We start from the raw sequence: 22331 nt of genomic DNA on the forward strand, positions 1-22331 counted from the left end.
CAACCCCTACGTATACATCATGAGGAGCGAGTGGGTAAACGACGGTGCTGGAGTCGGCGTCATGTATATATATATATATATATATATATATATATATATATATATATATATATATATATATATATATATATATATATTTGTGTAGTTGTCCATGAGTTACCACCGGATTCTTTGAACTTGTTTGATCACGTTCTCTGTGTTTATTATTACTCAAAGTAAAAGAAAACGAGTAATACAGCAGTGACTATATTCTATAATACTAGTAGTGTGATGCATCGTACATATGGCAGCCGATGCTGCGCGCGAGAATTTGACTCGCACCGAAGTGGGAGAGAAGACTCAAACACCTCACAACAGAGGACTTGTTTACATGTTTCTAATACCCAATGGGCCAGGTTCGGATATCCACAGCTGTACAAGGAAATGTTTTCCCCTTGCGTCGTCCACGGGGTCGCTCCCCGTGACTTTTGTTTTTCTAGAGCCAAGGGAGCAGAGGTATCCCCCGTAGGCGTTGGCAAGGCACCAAGCAAAGAAATCCCTTCGGGCCATAAATAATGATAAACTCACGACAGGTACAGTTGGCTGCACTTCCGCGCGGGGCCTGTGTTGGGAGTCGTTGGGAGGATTCGCCACTTAAGCACCAATAAAGATCAGAATTAGTGTCGTGTACAGCGCTCAGATGATTTAAACCAAGTACCTTTCTCTTGTATTGTCAAATCACTCAAAATAACACTGAGATAGGCTTCGCGTAGAATTGGAGGAGACTGTACATCTTTCTTTAGAGCAGTTGCTAAGCTAGAACACAAATAGAGACGGTCCGAGCTTCAGGTTAAGAAGGAAGCCCCCACCAGGTACGGAACAAAGAAGGTGATGAGCACACGCCAGGAGGCGATTAGCTGTGTCTCTGTGCTTCTTGGAATGTTGGGGCAGACTACAGGTATTACTGGTAATTGGACAGATTTTTGGGATTCGAACCCAGAACTGAGCGATTGCGAGAACAGCATGCCAACGATGACGCTATCTCTCTCTCTCTCTCTCTCTCTCTCTCTGCTTCTCTCTCTCTCTACATATACACGCACACACATATATATCCTTTATATATATATATATATATATTATATATATATATATATGTACATGTATATATATATAAATACATGTATATATATATATATATATATATATATATATGTATATACATATATTTATTTCTATCCTTTTTATATACATATATTTTTTCCAAGGCTTCTTCCATTTCTAATAACTATTACTTTTGTTTTTCCTTTTGTTTACTTACCCCTTGTCTCCTTTTCACACCTTTCATGTGCAGCTTCCCCCTCTGGGAAGTTTCGTTCCCTGACAAGTATTTGCTTTCGTCGTTTACAAAAGAGTTAACACCTTCCTGCGCACTCCGCCCTGTTCGCCTCTTCTCTCTTTCTCGACTGGCTCGGTTGTCTTTCTCTCTCTCTCTCTCTCTCTCTCTCTCTCTCTCTCTCTCTCTCTCTCTCTCTCTCTCTCTTTCTCTCTCTCTCTCTCTCTCTCTCTCTCTCTCTCTCTCTCTTTGCATTTATCTTCACATTTTTAGTGCGAAAAGCCATATTATGTAAAATGTTTACACAAATATAGATATGGTTTATCTATTTGTTCGCGCATTTCATTCATTTACTAAAGGAAATTAATCGGTGACAGAATGGGAGTGGAATGGGTGAATGATTTGTCAGGTTTTTTATTTTCTATATACAGCATATAGAATATGTATATATATATATATATATATATATATATATATATATATATATAATTTTATATATTTATATATATGTATATATGTATGTATGTATATATGTATATATATATAATATATACAGTATATATATAATGTATATGTATACATATATGTGTGTGTGTATACACACATGTATATGTATGTATGTATGTATTTATTCATTTATCTTTTCATCTGTTTGGTCGCCTCCGTTATAAAGGTGAGAGCGGACTGTTATAGAAATGTATGCATTTATCCCTTATTTTATTTTTTATCTAACTATTCGTATATGAATTAATTTATTTGTTAATCTTAAATCTTTGCGTATTGTGTTTAAAAGGATTTTTTTCATGGCAAACAATGGCGTGACCTCAAAGCAAAAACTGGGTCGAGGGTCGATGACCAAAAAAAAGTAAACAAATAACTTTTTTCGAAGGACAAAAGGGGAAAGACATTGTATGGAAAATGTGCTGAATGTATATTTCTTTTTAAGTGATTATAGCGTGGGTACACAAATAATGGGGAAATGGAATTATTTTTAATCTTGTTTTTAAGAGAGACGTCCCCTGGTTCAGTAAACCATCTTAATACATCCGGAACGAAATGCATTAAGTACATCAAATGTATAGTAAAGTTGACTTCCTTAATAATACTGATGAACCGGCCCTTGGGAGTTTCACACAAACGACCAGCTATGTGACATCGTACGTCTGGCAGCGTGTATAGCAATTTGTTGTTATGAGTGACATTATCACGAAATGGATCTAAACAAAACGAAACTGTAAAAAAGTATTCATACTACTAACTAAACTTACTTCACATGAGATAAGAGGCAACTTGTTCAGCTGAATTAGAACCTGATTGACATTCGTAAACAGCAAGTTGCTCTGAATGGTAAGACTTCTAGATGGAAAGATAGTTATGTGCGGAGTTCCTCAGGGCTCATTTATAGAACCACCTCAGTTCGTAGTCCAATGACAATGCAAGCTTTAGTCTATCGTCCCTTAATTCACCGATGACACTAAGTTGTGTGGAATAGCAAATGATCACTTGAATCAGCCAGAATTCCGAGGAGACTTAGACAAACTAGAGCAATGTTCTCGAAAGTTGCTAATGAAATTCAATCCAATTAACTGTAAAGTTATGCACGTAGGTGAAAATAACACTAATTACGACTACAAGTTCTTTGAAAAAAAAAGGTAGAAGATGAAAGGCAGCTGTGACAGTCTTAAAACATCAAAGCATTGTATTTCTGCATCGGAGATTGGTCAGCTCTGACGATTTTATTCAGAAATGGGCAGAGTCCCAGAGAAACCGTATTTTGGGTCTTCCTCTCAGCTGAATAGAATCCTCGTTTTTTATCTATTTATTTTTATTTTATCTTACTCTATTCATTTGTTTATTTTACTTTATTCTATCTTATTTTATTTTATTTTATTTTATTTCATTTATATTTTTGTCTAAATTGAAAACTATTAAACATGTTGGATTGAAGGAGTTGAAGATTAAAGAAAAGAGAATTTTTTTGAAAGAGCAGGATATAAACAAACAAAGAAACCCATATTTGTGAATTGGGTCAAATAAAGTAAGAAATGGAGAGAGAGAGAGAGAGAGAGAGAGAGAGAGAGAGAGAGAGAGAGGGAGAGGGATTACGTGTGTGGGTGTTTACTCTTCTATTATTTTATTCTACATCCGACCTCATTAAGAACCGAAAGGTCCCTCGCCAGAATTTATGTTTATGTAAACCACTGAGTCAGTAAGAGTGAGTGAGAGGAAGAGAGAGAGAGAGAGAGAGGAAGAGAGAGAGAGAGAGAGAGAGAGAGGAGGCAAGAGGAGTAGCTGACCGCAGCAGACAGCCCTGCCTGCTACCTGCTAGCCTGCCTCCTGCTTGTCTGCCTGCTTGTTTGCCTGCTGGGATGCAAAACGAGTTAGCGTAGTGTACTTCCGGAAGAGCCTTATACTCCCCCTCAACTCCCCTCAGTTCCCCTCAACTCCCCTCAACTCCCCTCAACTTCCCTCAGTTCCCCCCCCAGTTCCCCTCAACTCCCTTCAGTTCTCCTCAATTCCCCTCAGTTCCCCTCAGCTCCTCTCAATTCCCCTCAGTTCCTCTCAACTCCCCTCAGTTCCCCTCAGTTCCTCTCAACTCTCCTCAGTTCCCCTCAGTTCCCCTCAATTCCCCTCAGTTCCCCTCAACTCCCCTCAGTTCCTCTCAATTCCCCTCAATTCCCCTCACCTACCCTCACCTCACCTTAGTTCCCCCTCAGTTCCACTCAACCCCCCTCAACTCCCCTCAGTTCCCCTCAGTTCCCCCTTAGTTCCCCTCAATTCCCCTCAGTTCCCCTCAACTCCCCTTAGTTCCCCTCAACTCCCCTCAACTCCCCTTAGTTCCCCTTAACTCCCCTCAACTCCCCTCAGTTCCCCTCAACTCCCCTCAGTTCCCCTCAACTCCCCTTAGTTCCCCTTAACTCCCCTCAACTCCCCTCGGTTCCCCTCAACTCCCCTCAGTTCCCCTCAACTCCCCTCAGTTCCCCTCAACTCCCCTCAACTCCCCTCAGTTCCTCTCAGTTCCCATCAACTCCCCTCAACTTCCATCAACTCCCTTCAGTTCCCCTGAGTTCCCCTTACCTCACCTCACCTCACCTCTCCTCACCCCATCTCCCCTCATCAATTACTTGTCCAATTCCCTATTTTGTCTCCTTTTCTCTATTCTTTCCTCTCTAATTCCTTCACTTTTTCTCTTCCTCTCTCTTATTTCTCTTCCTCTCTCTTTCTCTCTCTTTTTCTCTTCTTTCTCTTCATTTCTCTCACCTTCTTTCTCTTTCTCCCCACAACATCTCTTCCTTCTCTCTTTCTCTCTTTTCCTTTCCCTCCCCCTTACTCCTCTCTTTCTTATCCCTCATCTCTATCTTCCTTTCTATCCCTATCTCTCTTCATCCCCCCTCTCTTTTTCTCTCTCTCCCCTTCCTTCTCTTCCTTCTTCTCCCCATATCTCTCTTTCATTCTCTTCCCCTTCCCTCTTTCTTCTCTCTTCCCCTTCTCTATATTTTCCTTCCGTTTCTCAATTTTCCTCTCCTTCCGTACTTTACCTTCGCCTTTGCCTTCTCCTTACCTTATACTTTCCTTCTTTCTTCTGCCCCGCACCTCCCAAACAAACCTCTTCCTTTCCCCTCACTCTCTTCCCCTCCTCTGTCCCCCTCCTCCTTCCTCTTATCCTTACCTTCCTTCCCCTTATTTCCTATTTACTTTCTGTTCTTGGCCTTTTCCTCTGTCGCCTCAACCTTCTCTTTCCCTTCCCTTCCCTTTGCTTCTCTTCTCTTCCCTTCACTTCCCTTCTCTTCATTTCCCTTCCCTTCCCTTCTCTTCCCTTTCCTTTCTATCCCTTTACTTCCCTTCCCTTTCCCTTCCCCTCCTCTCCTTTCCTTTCCTATTTCTTTCCTTTCCTTTCCATCTCTTCCCTTCCCTTTCCTTCCTTTTCCTTCCCTTCCCTTCCCTTTCCGTCCTTTACCTTCCCTTCCCTTTCCTTCCCTTTCCTTCCCTTTCCAATTCTTCCCACCACACTTACCGCCCCTCCCTTTTGAGTAGAAGGGATTTTCCTCATTTGACTAAAATCGCCTGTCGGCAACCAGAATAAACACAAATGGTAAACCACTGCTGAAGACTTCACCTTTCAAGCCAGTTGATGCCCTCCAGCGTGTTTATAGATATATCATAGAAAACGGAACACAGTAGGACAGGTGTGACAATTTTTTTTTTTTTTTAATTACCCAAGACGATTTAATTCAGTTGAGGGAAAACAGGGACAAGATTATTTCAGTAATACCCTGAGAGAGAGAGAGAGAGAGAGGAATTAACTCACCTTCAGACCTTTTCCTTCCCAGCCACCTCATTCATATGCGAATGAAGGTCAAAATACGTTTGCTTGTGTGTGTGTGTGTGTGTGTGTGTGTGTGTTTGTGTGTGTGTGTGTGTTTGTGTGTGTGCGTGTGCGTGTATGTGTGTGTGTGTATGTGTTTGTGTGTACGCATGTATGTGTATGTGTGTGTGTATATGTGAATGTGTTTGTGCGTGTGTATGTGTGTATGCATGTGTATGTGTGTATATGTGAATGTGTTTGTGCGTGTGTATGTGTGTATGCATGTGTATGTGTGTATATGTATGTGTGTGCGTGTATGTATGCGTGTGCACGCGCACATACCAGTATATCTTATACATTTGTATTGAACGGGGATGAACAAATTAGAGAAAGAGGAAATATGTGAACAATTGAGTGGAAATAAAAATGGACCAAATTCTTCGTTCGCAATAACAAGATTTTGTATTGCAACAGAGAGAGAAAACCCAGGGAGTAGGCACAGAACAGGAAGTGGGCAAAGGACAAAAGTCGTAGAAATCTTGAGGGCTTAAACAATCGAGGATTTTATTCGAAAAATCGATGACCCTGTGGGCTATGGATGGGTCGTTCCTGAGGTGGATAGAAGATTCTAGTTTTGAATAGAATAGATATAATAGATGTCGATTCCGTATACGAATTAACCAAGACAGGTTCTAGACCATCTCGTCTAGCAAAATCTAGAATGTATCTATGTGCTATGGACCATGAGAGAGCAATTGATCTCGATAATTTACGTAATTTCTGTTACACTTTGAAAAGTAAAAGTCAAAGGTATAGATATTGACTCTTCACCCAGCCAGGTACTTCAGTGCTCGCGAGCGAAGCGTTGGTCGGAGCCGTGGTGAGAATGTCATCATCAGAGACGCTTTGCCGGATGGCGACATAAGAACATAAGAATGAAGGAGACTGCAAGAGACCATAAGGCCTACACAAGGCAGATCCATATCCATCACCACCTGTCATCCCCATCCATAAATTTGTCTAGCCGTTTCTTAAAACAACTAATAGTTTCAGCGCTCACTACATGGTTACTAAGTCTATTCCAATCGTTGACCACCCTATTAGTAAACCAATTCTTGCTTATTTCCTTCTTGAGTCTAAATTTCTCCAGTTTAAATCCATTACATCGATGATTCGTGGTTACTGGGTTGTGATTATTGAGCATTTACACTCGTATAGACCATGTGATATATGCATTACAAGGTCCTGGTAGCTTGGGTTGTTATGAAAACGCTAACATAAAAAGACGACCCACCTTGAATTAACTGAACAGTATCTATTTGAAGACAATTTTTCATCTGAATGAAATGGAGTGGATATGATCGCACTAAATAAATCGTTCTTGATGGGAATTTGCAAAGGATAATCCTCAGGGACAAGAAGGGTGAGTGCAGCTATGAGCAGTGGCAGTGTATGCTCTCACTGATTGATGGATTGAATGGTTAGGCTGACGGTGTTAATTAAAATTGTTGCGACCTGAATCGGTCTGGAATTTCAATATTAGCTGCATGAAATAAAGAATTTTGACGGGAAGAAAATATTTCATTGAAGTATGTCGACAGTTGATGGCATTGAGAGAGAATAATTCTGGAGAGAGAGAGAGGGGGGGGAGGGAGAGATTGACGAAAATAAACAAAAATGAAATATAGAAAAAGAAAATATAACCAGAAATTTTGGGTGATCGAAGAAAAGTGGGAACAATGAGTGTATGAATGTAAGGAAATGATAAACATAAAAGGAAAAACAATACTACCAACTGCTACAATCAGTGGTACCAATTACCATGTTTTATTTTTTCTAACAATAACTCGGTTTAGTACTTACTCTTACCTTTTAGAATACTCACTTGTCCCCCCCCCCCATTCAGACCCGGGGTCACCGTATCAGCCGAATAAAAATGTTCGATGCTCTTTAAAATCAAATCAATAAAGGGAGTTCCAGGTCTGTTTTTAGAGATGGTGGACCCTTTTCTTTTTCTTCTTTTTTCCTGGACAAAAAGAGTTAATTAGTCTTCGGGTCTTAATGGATTAACAACGTCCTCATAGCTCACCCATATCCAACGGATGAGCCTTAACAGGACAAGTTGATTGATTGATCTCCCTCGGTTGGGTTGTGGGGCAGGGAGAAGACGATCCCCTTCCCTCAACCCTGACCATTCTTACCCATCCTTTACGCGCCTCAGCCAATGACTTCACGACTTTTATACGACATATGTACGGAAGCTCCTTCCACCTAACAGGATTTCTAGTTCCAATGCATGAGGTGTTTGAGTTGAGTCTCGTGTCACCCCAGACGCTCTCAGGACCCTGAGACTCACTAACTGCCCCTCGAGGGCTCCTCCTCCACGACCTCCTTCACGAGGTTCACAGTCCATGTTCCTCGCCTCGCAAGAAGCTGTACCGAATGACCTGCCTTCTTTTTTTAACTCTTCTTTGAACCCCTGCTGCGTCGGATGGCCTCCCCACGGAGCTGCGCATGCGCCGCGCTTTGGCTACTGCTGAGACACCAGCGCTCTCTGGGGAAGAGATCACCTTTAACACAAAAAAAAAAAAAAAAAAAAAAAAAAAAAAAAATAGCATGAAGGTATTCAGTCTTACATTTCAGGCGTTGGATTACTTTAATACAACTCAGCATGGACTCTTGGTTGCAAAGCATGGAAGGAACATGATTTCCAGAGCATGAATAGTATAACTTAGGAGATCTACGAAAGTAGATTAGACTACATCACAGTACAACACCATTTAAACCGTGAATTCCCGAAGGTCACTTTAACGAGTTCTCTGTTGTCAAACAATTTTCTTCTACTTAAAACAGGATCCAGAACTAAATGAGATCAGTGATATAGTATCTTGGCGGTATTTGTGATATCATATGAATGATCTCATTCCAGCAAGGGACCTTTTGATGAGTTGAATAGAATTGTCTGACTCTAGCCAGAGTGAGAATAGTAAAGTGGTTACCGGGCATTAAACACTTCAACACGGTAAGTTACTATACAAAACTTTGTTCGAGCCAAGAACTGAAATCTTTATTCCAGTGAGGGATGGACTGGGGACAGAAGAGAGTCCTGGTCAACTGAGATCTCCAATTGTCCCAAGATCACCCTCGATTGAGATCCCACTTCGTCCAGAGTTTAACGCTAAGGTCGCCAGACGATTTAACCCAAGGTGACCTCGGGACAAAAAGGAGTTGTCATTCAGGGGTGAACTTGCGACAAGTGGAACGAGGTCTCAATCGACCGAGACCCCCTTTAGTCTTTAGTCTACTCCCCTCAGCTGAATCAAATCGTCAGGTCTTGCTCAGTACAAAACCCCACAAAGTATATTACCGTGTTGAAGTGATTAAGGATTTGAATACCCACAGAACTACAACCATCACATGGTGACACTTAATCTGATTGTATGTTGCCTTGCTGTTCCTCCAGAGGAGCCAAGGGCCTCAGAACAGAGGGTTTCCGCAGGAGAAAGCCTCTCAGACAGTCTTGACTTCTCGAGTTCTTCAGAATCGCAAGACCCTCGGGAGTCCATAGGGAGTTCGGACTCGGAGTACGACGCCTTCCTCGAGAAGACTTCGAGTACAGACAATTGTTCCACCGACGGGAAGAGCGTTGATTCTTTAGACGCGATCTTACGTCAGGAGGCCGGTGATTCGGATGCCCATAGCTCCTACTCGGAAAGCTCGACTGAGACATTGGTAGGTACTGAGAACTTTGACCAACACGATGATGAAGACGACATTGAAGTGGACTACGATCTCCACTCTGACCTACCATTAAAGGAGCGGAACCACACCTATTCCCTAGAGCAGTGCTGTACTCAAGAGGACTGGAACCTTCGGCAGAAGTACGACGAAGACGACAACGAACTCGAGGCACATCAGATCCTAGTGCAGGGTCAGAACGCTGACGCAGGCGGTGACCGAACGAACAGATTTTTCTCCAAGTTCGACGACTTAGAAGAGGACCAGATCGTCGTCCTCCCACAGAGACAAGTGGACGTTGTAACCCTTGGCGAAGAACCGAAAAGATGCTCGACGATTATTGAGGAAACCGAAGAAGAGGATATTCTGATTGTAATCACTAGAAACAAACTGGCGGCCGAGATGGGTCAGTACTATTCAAGTGCCTCTGGTGGCGGTGCCGCCAGAGGAGGAGACGTCTCTGGGTCTTTACCTTCCTCGCCTCGGTCCTCTGAAGGCTGGCGCATGTCTCTAGCCTCCACAGCCACTGTGGCTTCCACAGGTACCGCCGGGTCGGAGGACACACTCGCGAAGGACATGTCCGAGCTGTCGTCCGTTAATTCCCGTCTCTCAAACCTAGACGACGAAGAAGGTCCAAAAACTCCCCCGATGACCCTGAAGGCGGATTACAATGTTACTCCAAAGGGGACACCCCAGCTCGGACGAAAGCGACAGACGAGTAGCATCAGAGAGGCAATAGACGAGCTTGAGAGCATCGAACACGCCGCCCAATCTCTCCTTCTCAAGCGTACACTTACACCGGTAGAAGACGAGAGGCTCACGCCGACGAATTTAGACGAAGGCCCTGGCCAGGAGGCTTCGGAGAGCCTTAAACCGGAAGGTTCCGGTGGAAAGCTCACTGCATCTAAGGAACCAGACAGCGAAAGGAAGAAACCAGACCAAGAAGTTTCAACACCGGAAGGGAAAAGCAGGGCCTTATTAGTACAAGAAGGACCAAGCCCACCACCTCGACGACGGAGTACCGATCTGGACTCTAAGAAAACGACAGTCATTGCTGAGGGACAAGGTGCCAGTGACCTGGAAGTTCAGTCGAAGAAGACCGATGTCAGCAAGGAAAATACAAAAGAAGAGTACATACCAGAAATTCTCTCTGACGACAAGCCACCCAGACCTCCTAGCGCTTCCGCCCCGTCTCCCAAGGCGGAGGTGAGACGTCGATGGTGGTCTAGATCTAAGGACCAGCAGCCCTTCATATCCCGCGAGTCTTATAACAACGAACAGGTGCTGAAAGACCTGGAGCGTCTCCGCAGAAGTTACCGCGAAAGCGATCTCAATGACTTCTTGGATGCTCTGGAAAGCACCGTTGTCCCGGACGACATCGACGAAGCCTTCCTCAAACAGCTACTGGCCGACATCAGCGACGACGTGGAAGCGAGCCAGGATGCCGATTACGGTCATCCTCCTGAAGGTGAAGCTGCTGTTGTCGGTGAGGGTGGTGAAGAATCCGGGCCAGTGAGTGATGATGCTAAATCCCAACCCAGACACACAGCATCCACCAGCAAGTTCGAGAAGGTGAAAGAACGAATCCTTGAGCTCATTAAAACACGGAAGAAAGGTCCCAAAGACGGCCAAGAACGACCAGTGACTCCGAAAGGAGAAAAGGATGAGACTTTAACTGTGTATTATGCGGAGACAATTCAGATCTCTCCGGATGAAGTTGGTCGGGTAGAAACTCCAGAGCTTGTTGCTCCTGTAACACCTGAGCCGAAGACAAGCAGACCAGAGACTCCAGACGCAAAGTCGGGAGTTTCGGAGACACGCTCCAGTCGACCCCAGACACCCGACACTCGGTCCAGTCGACCTCAAACACCTGACGCTTCAAAAGAAAAGGACGAGGAAACCAAAAAAGGATTCAACATTGCAGAGTTCCTAAAGAAAGGGTCACCGAAGTACTTACGCAAGAAGTATAAAGACAGAAAGAATAGGAAATCCGACCTCACGACTTCGGAGAGCGAAAGTGAAGATCCAGATTCCGCCAAGAAAGATTTGAGGTATTCAAGTTCATCGTCGAAAAAAGTAACATTTTCCGATAGTCCCTCGAGCCTCAAAGATAGTAACAAATCCATCTCGAGCTCGCAAGAATTCAAAAAAGAAGTTCGGTTTGACCTAAGCTCTAATGGAGAAAATGTTAGGCCATCCGAAGAAAAACATATTATTGAAGACAAAGATAAGACCAGAGAAAATAATAAAGCCATTGGTCAGCCGTCAATAGAAGGTCCTTTGAGCGCAGCCCCTGTTCAACAAAGCACAGAACTCGCAAAGAAAACAGAAAACGGTGAAATCTATCTACCTAAATCAGTAGAAGCCATCAACCTCAAGAGCGACCAACGTCTCCCAAAACTTCCGGAGAGAATCAAGCCTCCCCGTCGGAAGAAGAAAAACCTAATTCCAACGACCGTCGAAGAGATCTTCAGAGATCCCAGCCAAGATATTTCCAGTGACAGCTCAACCAGTTCTCCAAAATCCCCTCAGGAGGAGTCAAAGAAACCGGTGGCACTTGAGGAACCGAAAGAGGAGTCCCCACCTCCGCTTCCACCTTATGAAGCGGTTGTGGTTGACTCTTCAGAGGCTGTCGAAGAAGAGGGGGAGTATGAAGTGGCTAAGTCTGAGGACATGTACACGGTTGCCCCAAAGGCGGTGACTGTGAACAAGTCAGATTTCAACTGCGTCTTTCCTCCACGAAGTTTGCCGCTTCCGGTGATCCAAGAAGCTCTCCATGAAGACCATACGCCAACAGACTCGATCTCTTTAAGTCTCAAAGAGTCCGTAGAGTCTACGTCTCTCTGTCTTTCCGATGTAGATGAGACAGTTGAGACTGAGACCGACACTCAGACACCCACAGAGGAACATAAGCCGGTGAAAGATATTGACGAGTTGAAAGAGGCTGAAATAGTTAGTGTGGAGAAAACGAAGGATTCTTTGGCTCCCCAGGAAGCTCCCGAGAGCCCTGCGAGAGAGACAAAGGATAGTGTTTCCGAAGAAGCGAATGACAGAGACCAGAGACCGGTAGCACACCAGGAAGAAACACCGAGCAAGATAGAACCGGTGAGGTCCGAGATGACAGAGACTTTGGAAGACTCACTTGAGACCTTAGAGACAATCATGAAAGAGTTGGAACCTATGGTTTCTTACGAACCCTCACCACCTCGAGCAGAACCCCCGCAGGCACCTCCTGAAGAAAAACCAACCCCCTCCTCCCCGGTTCCCGTCACACCCATTTCACCTCAACCTACTGAACCTACACCTACCCCACCTCTACCAACGCCACCTCCGCCTACGTCACCTCCACCTATGCAGTATGTGCCTACCACCCCACCACCTACTCAACCCGCACCTCCTCCTCCTTTAGCTGAGCAGCCAACACCTGCACCTGCACAGACCGTTCCAGTGCAGGTGACACCGATATATGCAACGCCATCGGAGGTCATCGCTGCGCCTGCGCAGTTCGCAACAGCCCCGACGCCTCCTCCCCGTCTCGAGGCCACACCGAAGAAGGTCCGAGAGATCGTGACCCAAACGGACCACCCCGTGATTCCCAGCAGACCCTCCTCCAGTAGCCAGAACCGAAGCAGTTCTATCGCCATCCAGACGGACACTTCGCGCCTCGTGCAGGTTCAGGAGGCGGCGTCACAAACGGACACGGAGTACGAAGAAACCGACTTGGAGACAGAATCTGAGCTCGAAGACACTGCTCCCGCGACTCCGAGGAACAAGGCCAACAAAGGGTTCTTCTTCCCTTCGCCGGCACTCGCTTCTCCCTACCACCAGCTTCTCGTCCAACAGAAACCTCAACAGCAACAAAAATCAGGGGACACGAACACGGGGGGTTACAAGGACACTAAGAAGACGCCGACAACACCGGCTCCTCCCCCACAGTTTCAGGAGAAAATGCCAGTGAAGGTCGTGGACGAGCTGAAGGCTTTGCTCTCCGAGTCAGAGGAAATGCCAAAGCTGAGGAAGACCTCGGCAACGGAAGTCCAGCCCCGGTGGGATAGCGAAGTGACCTGGGATAACGGTAGGTTGCCAACTAATCTGGAAACTAGCAAGACCTTAGCTGATCTTTTGTCTGGCCACCACCCATCAGGTGTATCACAACGCTCTCCTCCTCAAACTCTACCTCCTCCTCCTCATTCTGGCTCAACTATCGAACTTGCAGGCCAGGTTGGTTCCCCTGCTAACTCCTCTCTTACGAAAGCTTTACAGAGTTCGGTCAATGGCGAATGTACTAAACTCACTGGAAGGTTAGATACGCGGGTTTCGTGTTCGGCAACGCCCCTGGCGGAGGAATGGGCGACGGCGACCTCGCCGAAATCGCCTCCTCCTCCTCCTCCTCCCCGATTATGCCCTAGATCCGATCCCCTTGCGGCCAGAGATCAGGTCAGTGACTTAGACACCTTAGCACAGTCGCCGTCAGGTGCGGCACCTACCAAGTACACAGTCCCCACTAAGGACGTTACACTTACAAAGGACATATCACTTACAAAAGACACGGAACAGGAAACGACACTTACAAAGGAAATAACACTTACAAAGAACATATCACTTACAAAAGACACGGAACAGGACATAGCACCTACAAAAGACACGGAACTTACAGAGGAAATGGCACTTACAAAGGAAGTAACACTTACAAATGACGTGACACTTACAAAAGACACGTCACATACGGAGGATATGACACTAACAAAGGATATGGCACTTACAAAAGGTGCGAGTTTTACAAACGATACAACACTTGCAAAAGACGCGACACTTACAAATGACCCAACACTTGACATTACACCTACAAAGGACACTGATCATATCACGGGTACTCCCTCATCTGTAGCTTTACCGTCACCTGACTACATAATGCCCACCAGTGACACTGAACCTACCAAGGATGCAGTACCTCTGAAGGACATGGCACCTATCCATAATGCAACACCTACCAGTGAGACAACACCTACCAGTGACACAACACCTACTCAGGGTAAAAAAGTAGATACAGACACAGAAACTGAAATAAACGAAAATCCCGTTCAAGTTGCATTACCCACTGAGGACACATCTACTCAGGACACAACACCTGGCCTGAAGACAGCACCTGCCTTGGACACAACACCTGCCCTGGACACAAAACCTGCCCTGGACACAACACCTGCCTTGGACACAACACCTGCCCTGGACACAACACCTGCCCTGGACACAACACCTACTACGGACACAGAACCAAATGAATATACAACAGTTTGTGACGAGTCAACTATTAACGAAGACACACCCATGGACGTAATAGCAAAGAATGTAACACATTATTCAGACACAAGTGCAATCAAGGACATAGCACCTGCTTCCGATGTAACACTTATCAAGGACACTGTACCTCTTTCAGAAGCAGCTAAGGAAATTACATTAGTTCCTGTGGATACAACACCCGATGTAGTGCCTACCTCGGACACAACACCGTCAGATGTTACCAAAGACACGATAACTTCTTCAGGCACAGTAGTCTACAGTGGAACAGGTTCCCTCTCAGACACAAGAACACCTCCACCTAACAAAGGCGCAGTCTCCCCCTCGGGCACAATGCCACCAATAACTTCGAGCATGTTATCTATACAAGACACAACTTCTTCTTTAGACAGAGGGTCACCTTTGCTTACAGTGCCACCTATACGCACTCCTTCACCTCCTCCGAAGGACACATCCCTTCAGGATACCTCTTCACATCCTGAGGGCGCCGCAGGAACTCTTTCAGAGATCACATGTAAGGACACTATAGTTTCTGTTAATAGTAAACTTAAGGGCTCCTCTCCCTCGTCCACTTCCCTTGGGTATATGGTACCAACTTCCGCAACGCCCTCGGTTACTATAACTCCTCCAGGTCCCCACGCCCCCTCGAAGAGGGAGGATGGGTCTTCCTCCGAAGAACGGCCTTCTAAGGGGATACCATCTTATATGGGAACTGAAGGGATGCCCGACGACGGAACACCCGTAAGTCGACCATCAACAGACGAAGTAGATGGAGAACTACCTGCAGATACCGCACAGGCAGCCCTACACCCGTTTGTGCACATCACGCCTTCCGTAGGCGGTATGTCCAAGGTGGCCAAGTGCATAAAATCGGACGTCTACACACACACACCTCACAGCACCTATTCTCCCTCTACAGACAAAACACCCACAGTAACAACACAGGTGATTCCTGCCCCAGGAATCATCATAACAAAAGCCACGTGTCCTTCTACGGCGACTAAAGACCTCCGGAATCTAACAGCGGGGAACATCACCCTTCAGGAAGGGAAGAGAGAGACGCCCTTCACACCCTCGGAGTCACCCACCCTCGGGTCTTCCCTTGCCAAGGGCAAGCCGCATGAGTATGTCAGCAACACGGGCAAGGTAAGGGCAAACGTGTATCCTTCCTTTGCCCCTCTTCCGGTCGAACCTAGGGGCAAACCTCCCATGCCGAGGAACGCCCTCAGGAGGAACGGGCACTCGTCGGAGGAGGGTTATGCAAGTGACCCAGGAGTCGTGGGCAATCGATTGAGAGCCTCTGGGAAACTTAAGCAATCCCTGACGGTTACGACGCCGGCGACGACGACGGCGACGACGACGGAGACGACAACGACGAAGCCCGGAACGTCTTCGCCCCTGGCGAGCGACGAGAGGGGCTATGCCACCGACACGGAGGTTCTGACGAAGGCCAGGAGTCAAGGGGAGCTTCCTTCGAAGACGCTGCTGGGGACCTGGACCCCGATAGGCACGTCGCACGAGAACCTGAGCGCCAACGAAGACGTACACGGAGGAACTCCTGTCCGGTTTCCCGTGCACACACAACCTGACGGGGGCCACGTCGAACCCACCGCCAAGTCCCCCCAGCCCCCACATTTACCCCCCATTCCTCAAGAGACCCCACTTATTCGACAGGAGCTCCCCCTTCCTCCTCCTCCTCCTCCTTCTTCCTCTTCTTCAGGTAGTTCGGTCACCGCCCCACCTGTGCCTCTGCGTCGTTCAGCTCCTAGAAGTCTCAACAGAAGGGGAACGGAGACTGGGCCGCCGGCCGTAAACAAGAGGTACTCGGACAGCTTGCTCCTGACGAAGGAGAAAGACCGGCTCCGCCTTCAGCGTCTCGAAGAGCTCCACCGCATGTATGTGAACCGCCGCGCCCACAACGACGACGAGAAGGTGCCAAGTCCGCCCCCAGAGCTGAATGAACCTCCTCCTCCTCCTCCTCCTCCGCCTCCTCCCCCTCCGCCCCACCTCCATAGGGCCGGTCTGACCAAGCACTCTCAGCAGCAGCCGGCGGCGGCGGAGGAGGAGGAGGAGAAGGAGGGGATAGCGTCATCACAGATGCTGGCACCAAGACCTACTATATCGTCGTCGTCTGCCAGTGAGCCAGTCCCCACGCCACCACCACCACCACCACCGCCACCACCACATCTCACGCTACCCCAGCGAGTCAGTAAGGACCGCGGCGCGGGTAGACCAAAGTCGTTGTACCTTGATCTGTATACGACCCAGGAGCCTGTCAGACCCGAGGACGGGTACAACACTGACCCGGGCTCGTCCTACCCGGTGCACGGGTCAAGCAAAACCCCACGGCCCAGCACGTGGTACGCAAACCCAACGGAAAGCAACCTACCCGCAGTTTACAAGGACCCCTTGGCCAAATACTCGCAGCGCCCTAGTAGTGAGCTTACAAGGGCGAATATAGAGAGGCACGAGAAGGACACTTGTTCCTTGCCCAGTGCGTCGCGTCCATCAAGCCAGACAGGAGTGTACGGCAACCACCGCCTTCAGGCTCAAGGGCTCGGCGAGTGGCTATTCTTCGCGCGTCTCGACCGTACCAACAAGCTCCTGAGCCAGCTGCCCTCCGGGGAACCCACAGGGTCGGAGACGACGTCCTCGTCCTGCTTCAGCATGGAGCTGAAAAGCACGACGACCTCCTCCGACCAGCAGGTGAACGGGGCGAGTGAGTCTTCGTCTTTACTGACCGACGAAACGTTGCAGAGTAACGTTACGAGTGATGCCGACGAGAGTGCCATCTCCCGAGAGGAAATCGTGCGGAGTGCCAAGTATCCGGCTGCCCAGAACCCCCGGGGCCAGGGGCCGCCGCCCCCTCCCACCCGCTCCCGTGGCCAGGCACGGTCGCCCTTGCCGCCCCCACGCCCTCGCACGCCCATCGACGAGCGTGACCCTGAACAGGTGGCCGCAGAATTCCGGTACTTAAGTCATTTTCAAGGAGTTCCTCGCGCAACCCATAGACCTTCAAGTGAGGAACCCCCACCTCCCACTTACCAACAGATCGAGGCCCAACGTCGCTACAACAACTACTTCATAGGTCCTCCTCGAGCTCGCACACCCACGGAGAAAGAGACCGAGCATCAAGAGCCTGACGCGGAACAGAGAGCCGCCGAGCAGCGCTACCTCTCTTATTTCAAAGGTATACCTCGCTCGAAGTCCCGCGGTGAGAGCGAAGCCCCTTCGGAACCTGATGAGCAGCAGAAGGAGGCGGAACGGAGGTACCTGTCGTACTTCCAAGGGACGCCGAGGGCCAAGCATTCCTCCTCCTGTGAGAGGAAGACTCCGGAACCGGATAGGGATCAACAGGAGGCGGAGAAACGTTACCTGGCCTACTTCCAAGGCACTCCCAAGGCCGCGCGAATGGCGCCGTCCTCCCAGGAGGAGAGGACTCCCGAGCCTGACGGGGAACAGCTGGCAGCTCAGAAACGTTACATGACCTACTTCCAGGGGCTTCCGAAGTCGAGCACTCGGAGGACTCCGTCGCAGGAGATGACACCGGAACCTGATGAAGAACAACAGGCGGCGGAGAGGCGCTACATGTCCTATTTCAAGGGAACCCCAAAGCCTCGGCCGGAGTCCTACGTCGAGAGGACTCCGGAACCTGACGAAGAGCAACTCGCCGCTGAGAAGCGATACTTGTCCTACTTCAACTCTGGGCCCCCTCGTCCTCCACCTCCTACCTCGAGGGAAGGAACCCCAGAGCCTGACGAAGACCAGAAGGCGGCAGAGAAGAGGTACTTGCAGTACTTCCAAGGAACCCCGAAGGCGAAGCACACGAAGAAGGAGGACACGGAGGAGGAGGAGGAACTTCCTCCTAAGTTGACCGAAGATCAAGTCAAAGCCGAGCAAAGGTTCCTCGACTATTTTAAACCGACGCCCTTCGGAGCCCCGAAACGTTTTCTTCCCCAGCCCGAGCCGACGGGGGACGAGAAGAAGCGACGAGAGCTTCTGAAGGAGTACTGGAAGGCTCTCGAGAAGCGTGTGGACCGGAAGCAGCAAAATGTCATCCGAGTGAGCAAACCGAAGAACGAGATCGAAAGAGAGTCCACCCCTCCGACGCAGAGGGACCTCGTTGTCAATGAGTTCCTAAACCGTGTTAAGGAACGCAAGAAAGAGAAGGACCTTCACTTTGGGGACACAGACGACGAAGAAGAAGGCGAGAGCAAAGAGAAGCCTTCTGATGCCAAGCCCGAGGACGGAAGCGCCTCTGGAGGGACCGAGCCGTCGCCGAAGATCGAAGGTGGAGGTGAAGTCGCAAGACGAATCATGAACGACCTTGGGTTGTTCGTGAGCGAAGATGGTGAGTGTAGTGTGTCGTAGTGCTGTGAGAGCTGGTGATGGTGATGAGGGTGATAATGATGATGATAATGATGATAACGGTGATGATGGCCTTTAATAGCGCCCACCCGCCCCTGTGCCCGTCTTGTCTTCTCTGCAAGACGAGTCTTCTGCAGATCTTGCTCCCCCTTCTCTTCTTCTCATTGATCTGACCTGACCTGACCTGGAGTGACCCAAGAGCTCAGGTTGCGTGCCAGTAGTGGACATGATAGAGACCATTGTCTCCAGTAGAGAACCCGCATATCTAACCTCCGATAATAATCGTATAACACGACGGGCACATTTTTAGTCTCTTTTTTTTTCATTTAGATCGTAGATCGTAGTACCCAGGCTCTTCCCGCTGCTGGGCGATTTTGAGTTCTCTTCGTAGTGAGATAGAAAGAGAGCAAGAGAGAGCAAACATGGTGTGTTCTTAACCAGTTGTGTGCCTTGCGTGTGGAATATTAACTTCTTATAATGGCATGGTAAGTGACTGGTTCCGGCATCCGTCTTACTTTTGGCAGATTCCGGGACTTTCTTTCTTCAACAAAGATGATAAGGACTCCCCCCATCCGACCTCCACAGTGGTGAGGACGAGGGAAGTCATGTCCTTCTCAGAGTTTCTTATCTTTACTTTCTATACACTAATTTGATAACATCCTAATAGATAGTACACAATGTCGTGAGCATGGGCGTGAAGAACTATCGCGTGTTTAATCAGAGCATGGTTTTGATCTTAGTATTTTTTTTTAAGAGTTGAAAATAAGATTTTTTTCTTCCTATTTTTATTGAGTTAAGATCTCACCTATCTATTTGTGTTTGTTTATTTATTATTGGTATTATTTGTTGTCTTGGATGAGATTATTTGATGGTCCAGATTATGGATTCGTTCCTGTGTCCCCTATTCAGTTCAGACCTCGTATGGTTGGCAGGGGAGATGACTACTCCTTCTTATCAACATCCCAGTGCCAAATTTAGTGCCATTGACACCCAACGTTGGCACTGAGTGCCCTCGCCTGCTTGGCCAAGACCATTTTAGCCCCCATGACATAGCCTTTTTTTTTTTTTTTTTTTTCTGAATAGATCTGTTCTTGTCATTCTTCAGGTAAGTTCCCCCCTTCCCCTTTATTTCCCCCACCCGGTCTTTGTCAACACGTTTAGAGTTATGCTGTTATGCGGAAGACGTGGAGGGAGTTACCATTCATTGACAACAAAGAATGAACTACATCTCTGGGCACCAACCATCATACATACCCCAAATACTTCAACAACACGCGCATGCGCATTCGAAATAAACAGTATCCCATAAAAAGTCTTCTTGCTGTACAGATATGTCACTCACCCATGGCGCCGTTTAGCTTCTCTACATTCCTCCGTATTATTATGCCACTCCCTCACTCGTCATCCCATGATGCTTAACCATGCTGTCCCATGCCACACCATGCTGCAAAACTATGCTGCTTCAAATTTCGTGTAACTGTTCTGCCTTCTGTGTCTTGGTAACTGTGTAACATTGTACCACACTTCTTTCAACTGGAGAACAATTCCCCCCAAGGTGTAATTGCAATAGTTCCACTGACCTTGCGTCAAGGTGAGGGTTGTCCGCTACTCTCGGATGCCACCGTCTACCCGTAGTGAGGGTAACCTACATGTCTGGGTAGAGAGCGGGCACCCACATCACGTGATTAGGGCCTTGTCCCATAGTACGTTTTCTTTCGGTGAAGAACGTTGAGACGGAAACTCGCAAGATGTTCCTTTATCAAAATAGTAATGACAATGATAAGGTTAGCAACAGCAATGAAGTTAATAATACCAATAACGACAGCAACAACAACAACGACTCAGTAATTTGAAATTCGATACATATATAAAGCAATTACACTGTGTGTGTGTGTGTGTGTGTGTGTGTGTGCGTGCGTGTGTGTGTGTGTGTATGTATGTATGTGTGTGTGATTCACCTTGGTCTTTGGATCACGTGTTGGACTCGTGATCGACAGATATTTCCCTCCCGAAAGACAGCTCAGAGCTCGTATGACCGATCTATGGGTAATGCTATGACCTTGCACGCACAAACACACACCCCAACTCCCCGCCCACGAGAGTTGGAGTAACGACTCGGAGCGTATGCGTTTATGTGTGGGTGTAGGCGTGTGGGACCTCATCACATGAAATGCTTAATATTCCCATTCTCTTTCATCGAACACTACATCAATGCGTACTCAATCTTTCCCATTAGTTGCTTTAATTAATTCTCTCAGTGCCGAACGGACTTTGACACACTCCTGTATCCCAGCGCCTTCACGGTCGACCTATATACTGTATCTAGCAACTACGATGAACTCGTTCCTCTATTCTTCACTGAAACCAGACGTAATTTTCACCTGTTTGTTAATAGCTAATACCAAATATCCTTTTTACCTAAGACAATGGTTCTTAACCTTTTTCAGTACCCTTAGTAACCCTTGATAACTCAGAAATTTTTCCTCGTATCCCCACCCAATACAAATACAATGCAAAGGATTAGTGATACGAACCTTGCTTTGCTTTCTCATGGTAAATATACAGTAACCTTTGCTCTGGCTATCATGTCTCGTACCCCCATGCAATACAAATACAATGCAAACATATGAAAAGGATTAGTGATACAAACTTTGCTGTGCTTTCTCATGATAAATATACAGTACCATTGCACTAGCTATCATGTCTCGTATCCCCAGGGTTCAAAGTTTCGTACCTCTTGGGGGTACAGATACCCCAGGTTAGGAACCACTGACCTAAGGGGTGGAATTGGGTTTAAGACCACCCCTAAACTGAATTAAATCGTTTGGTATTTGGCCAGAATAAAGGTTAAAAAGCGAGTCACTCTGACAACAGCGTTTCCTGGTTAATTTCTTCCACTCCCAAGCATTTCAGTTTCTTCAGTCGATGTGAGATACTAAACTAGACTTACTTAAACACTCTAACTTGACTCAACAGAACTCTGTAATTATATTATTCGTTGTTCACAGTTTCGTGTGCTTCTTCTACAGAAACTCCCATATAATGATTTTCTTTTTTGTAAACAGATTTGTAGTAATGTAAATGTATAGTTCCTCAGTGACACTTTTCAAACGCTCATCATCTATTCAGGTCGGTCACATCCTTCAAAACAGCCACTTGACGTTGTTGGTTGAATGGATGCCTCAGATATCTCAGTCTTAATATGCAGTTACCGACACTTGTGATAAGTGACATTTGTAAACAAAGTCGTATTAATGGAACAACAAAGACAGGTGCATTTGCATAGTTCTGACATACCATAAGGCAGGTTCA

At 47.1% G+C, this 22331-nt stretch overlaps 1 protein-coding gene across 26 annotated transcripts in view; it reads left to right on the forward strand.

The window, feature by feature from the left end:
- Window positions 1–22331, forward strand: part of LOC143021915 (uncharacterized) — a 1014474-nt gene that overhangs the window by 463198 nt on the left and 528945 nt on the right. For all 26 annotated transcript variants that reach the window (XR_012966019.1, XM_076179768.1, XM_076179769.1 and 23 more), the window contains 2 exons: window positions 9082–13431; window positions 14791–19002. Coding sequence is in view for 25 of the 26 variants with exons in the window: in XM_076179768.1 (XP_076035883.1) it covers window positions 9082–13431; window positions 14791–19002 (8562 nt within the window). In the remaining variant the exon portion in view is untranslated. The remainder of the gene's footprint in view (window positions 1–9081; window positions 13432–14790; window positions 19003–22331) is intronic.

The sequence above is a fragment of the Oratosquilla oratoria genome, chromosome 43, assembly GCF_046742065.1.
Source record: "Oratosquilla oratoria isolate Oo_2021 chromosome 43, ASM4674206v1, whole genome shotgun sequence".
NCBI classification, from domain to species: Eukaryota; Metazoa; Arthropoda; class Malacostraca; order Stomatopoda; family Squillidae; genus Oratosquilla; species Oratosquilla oratoria.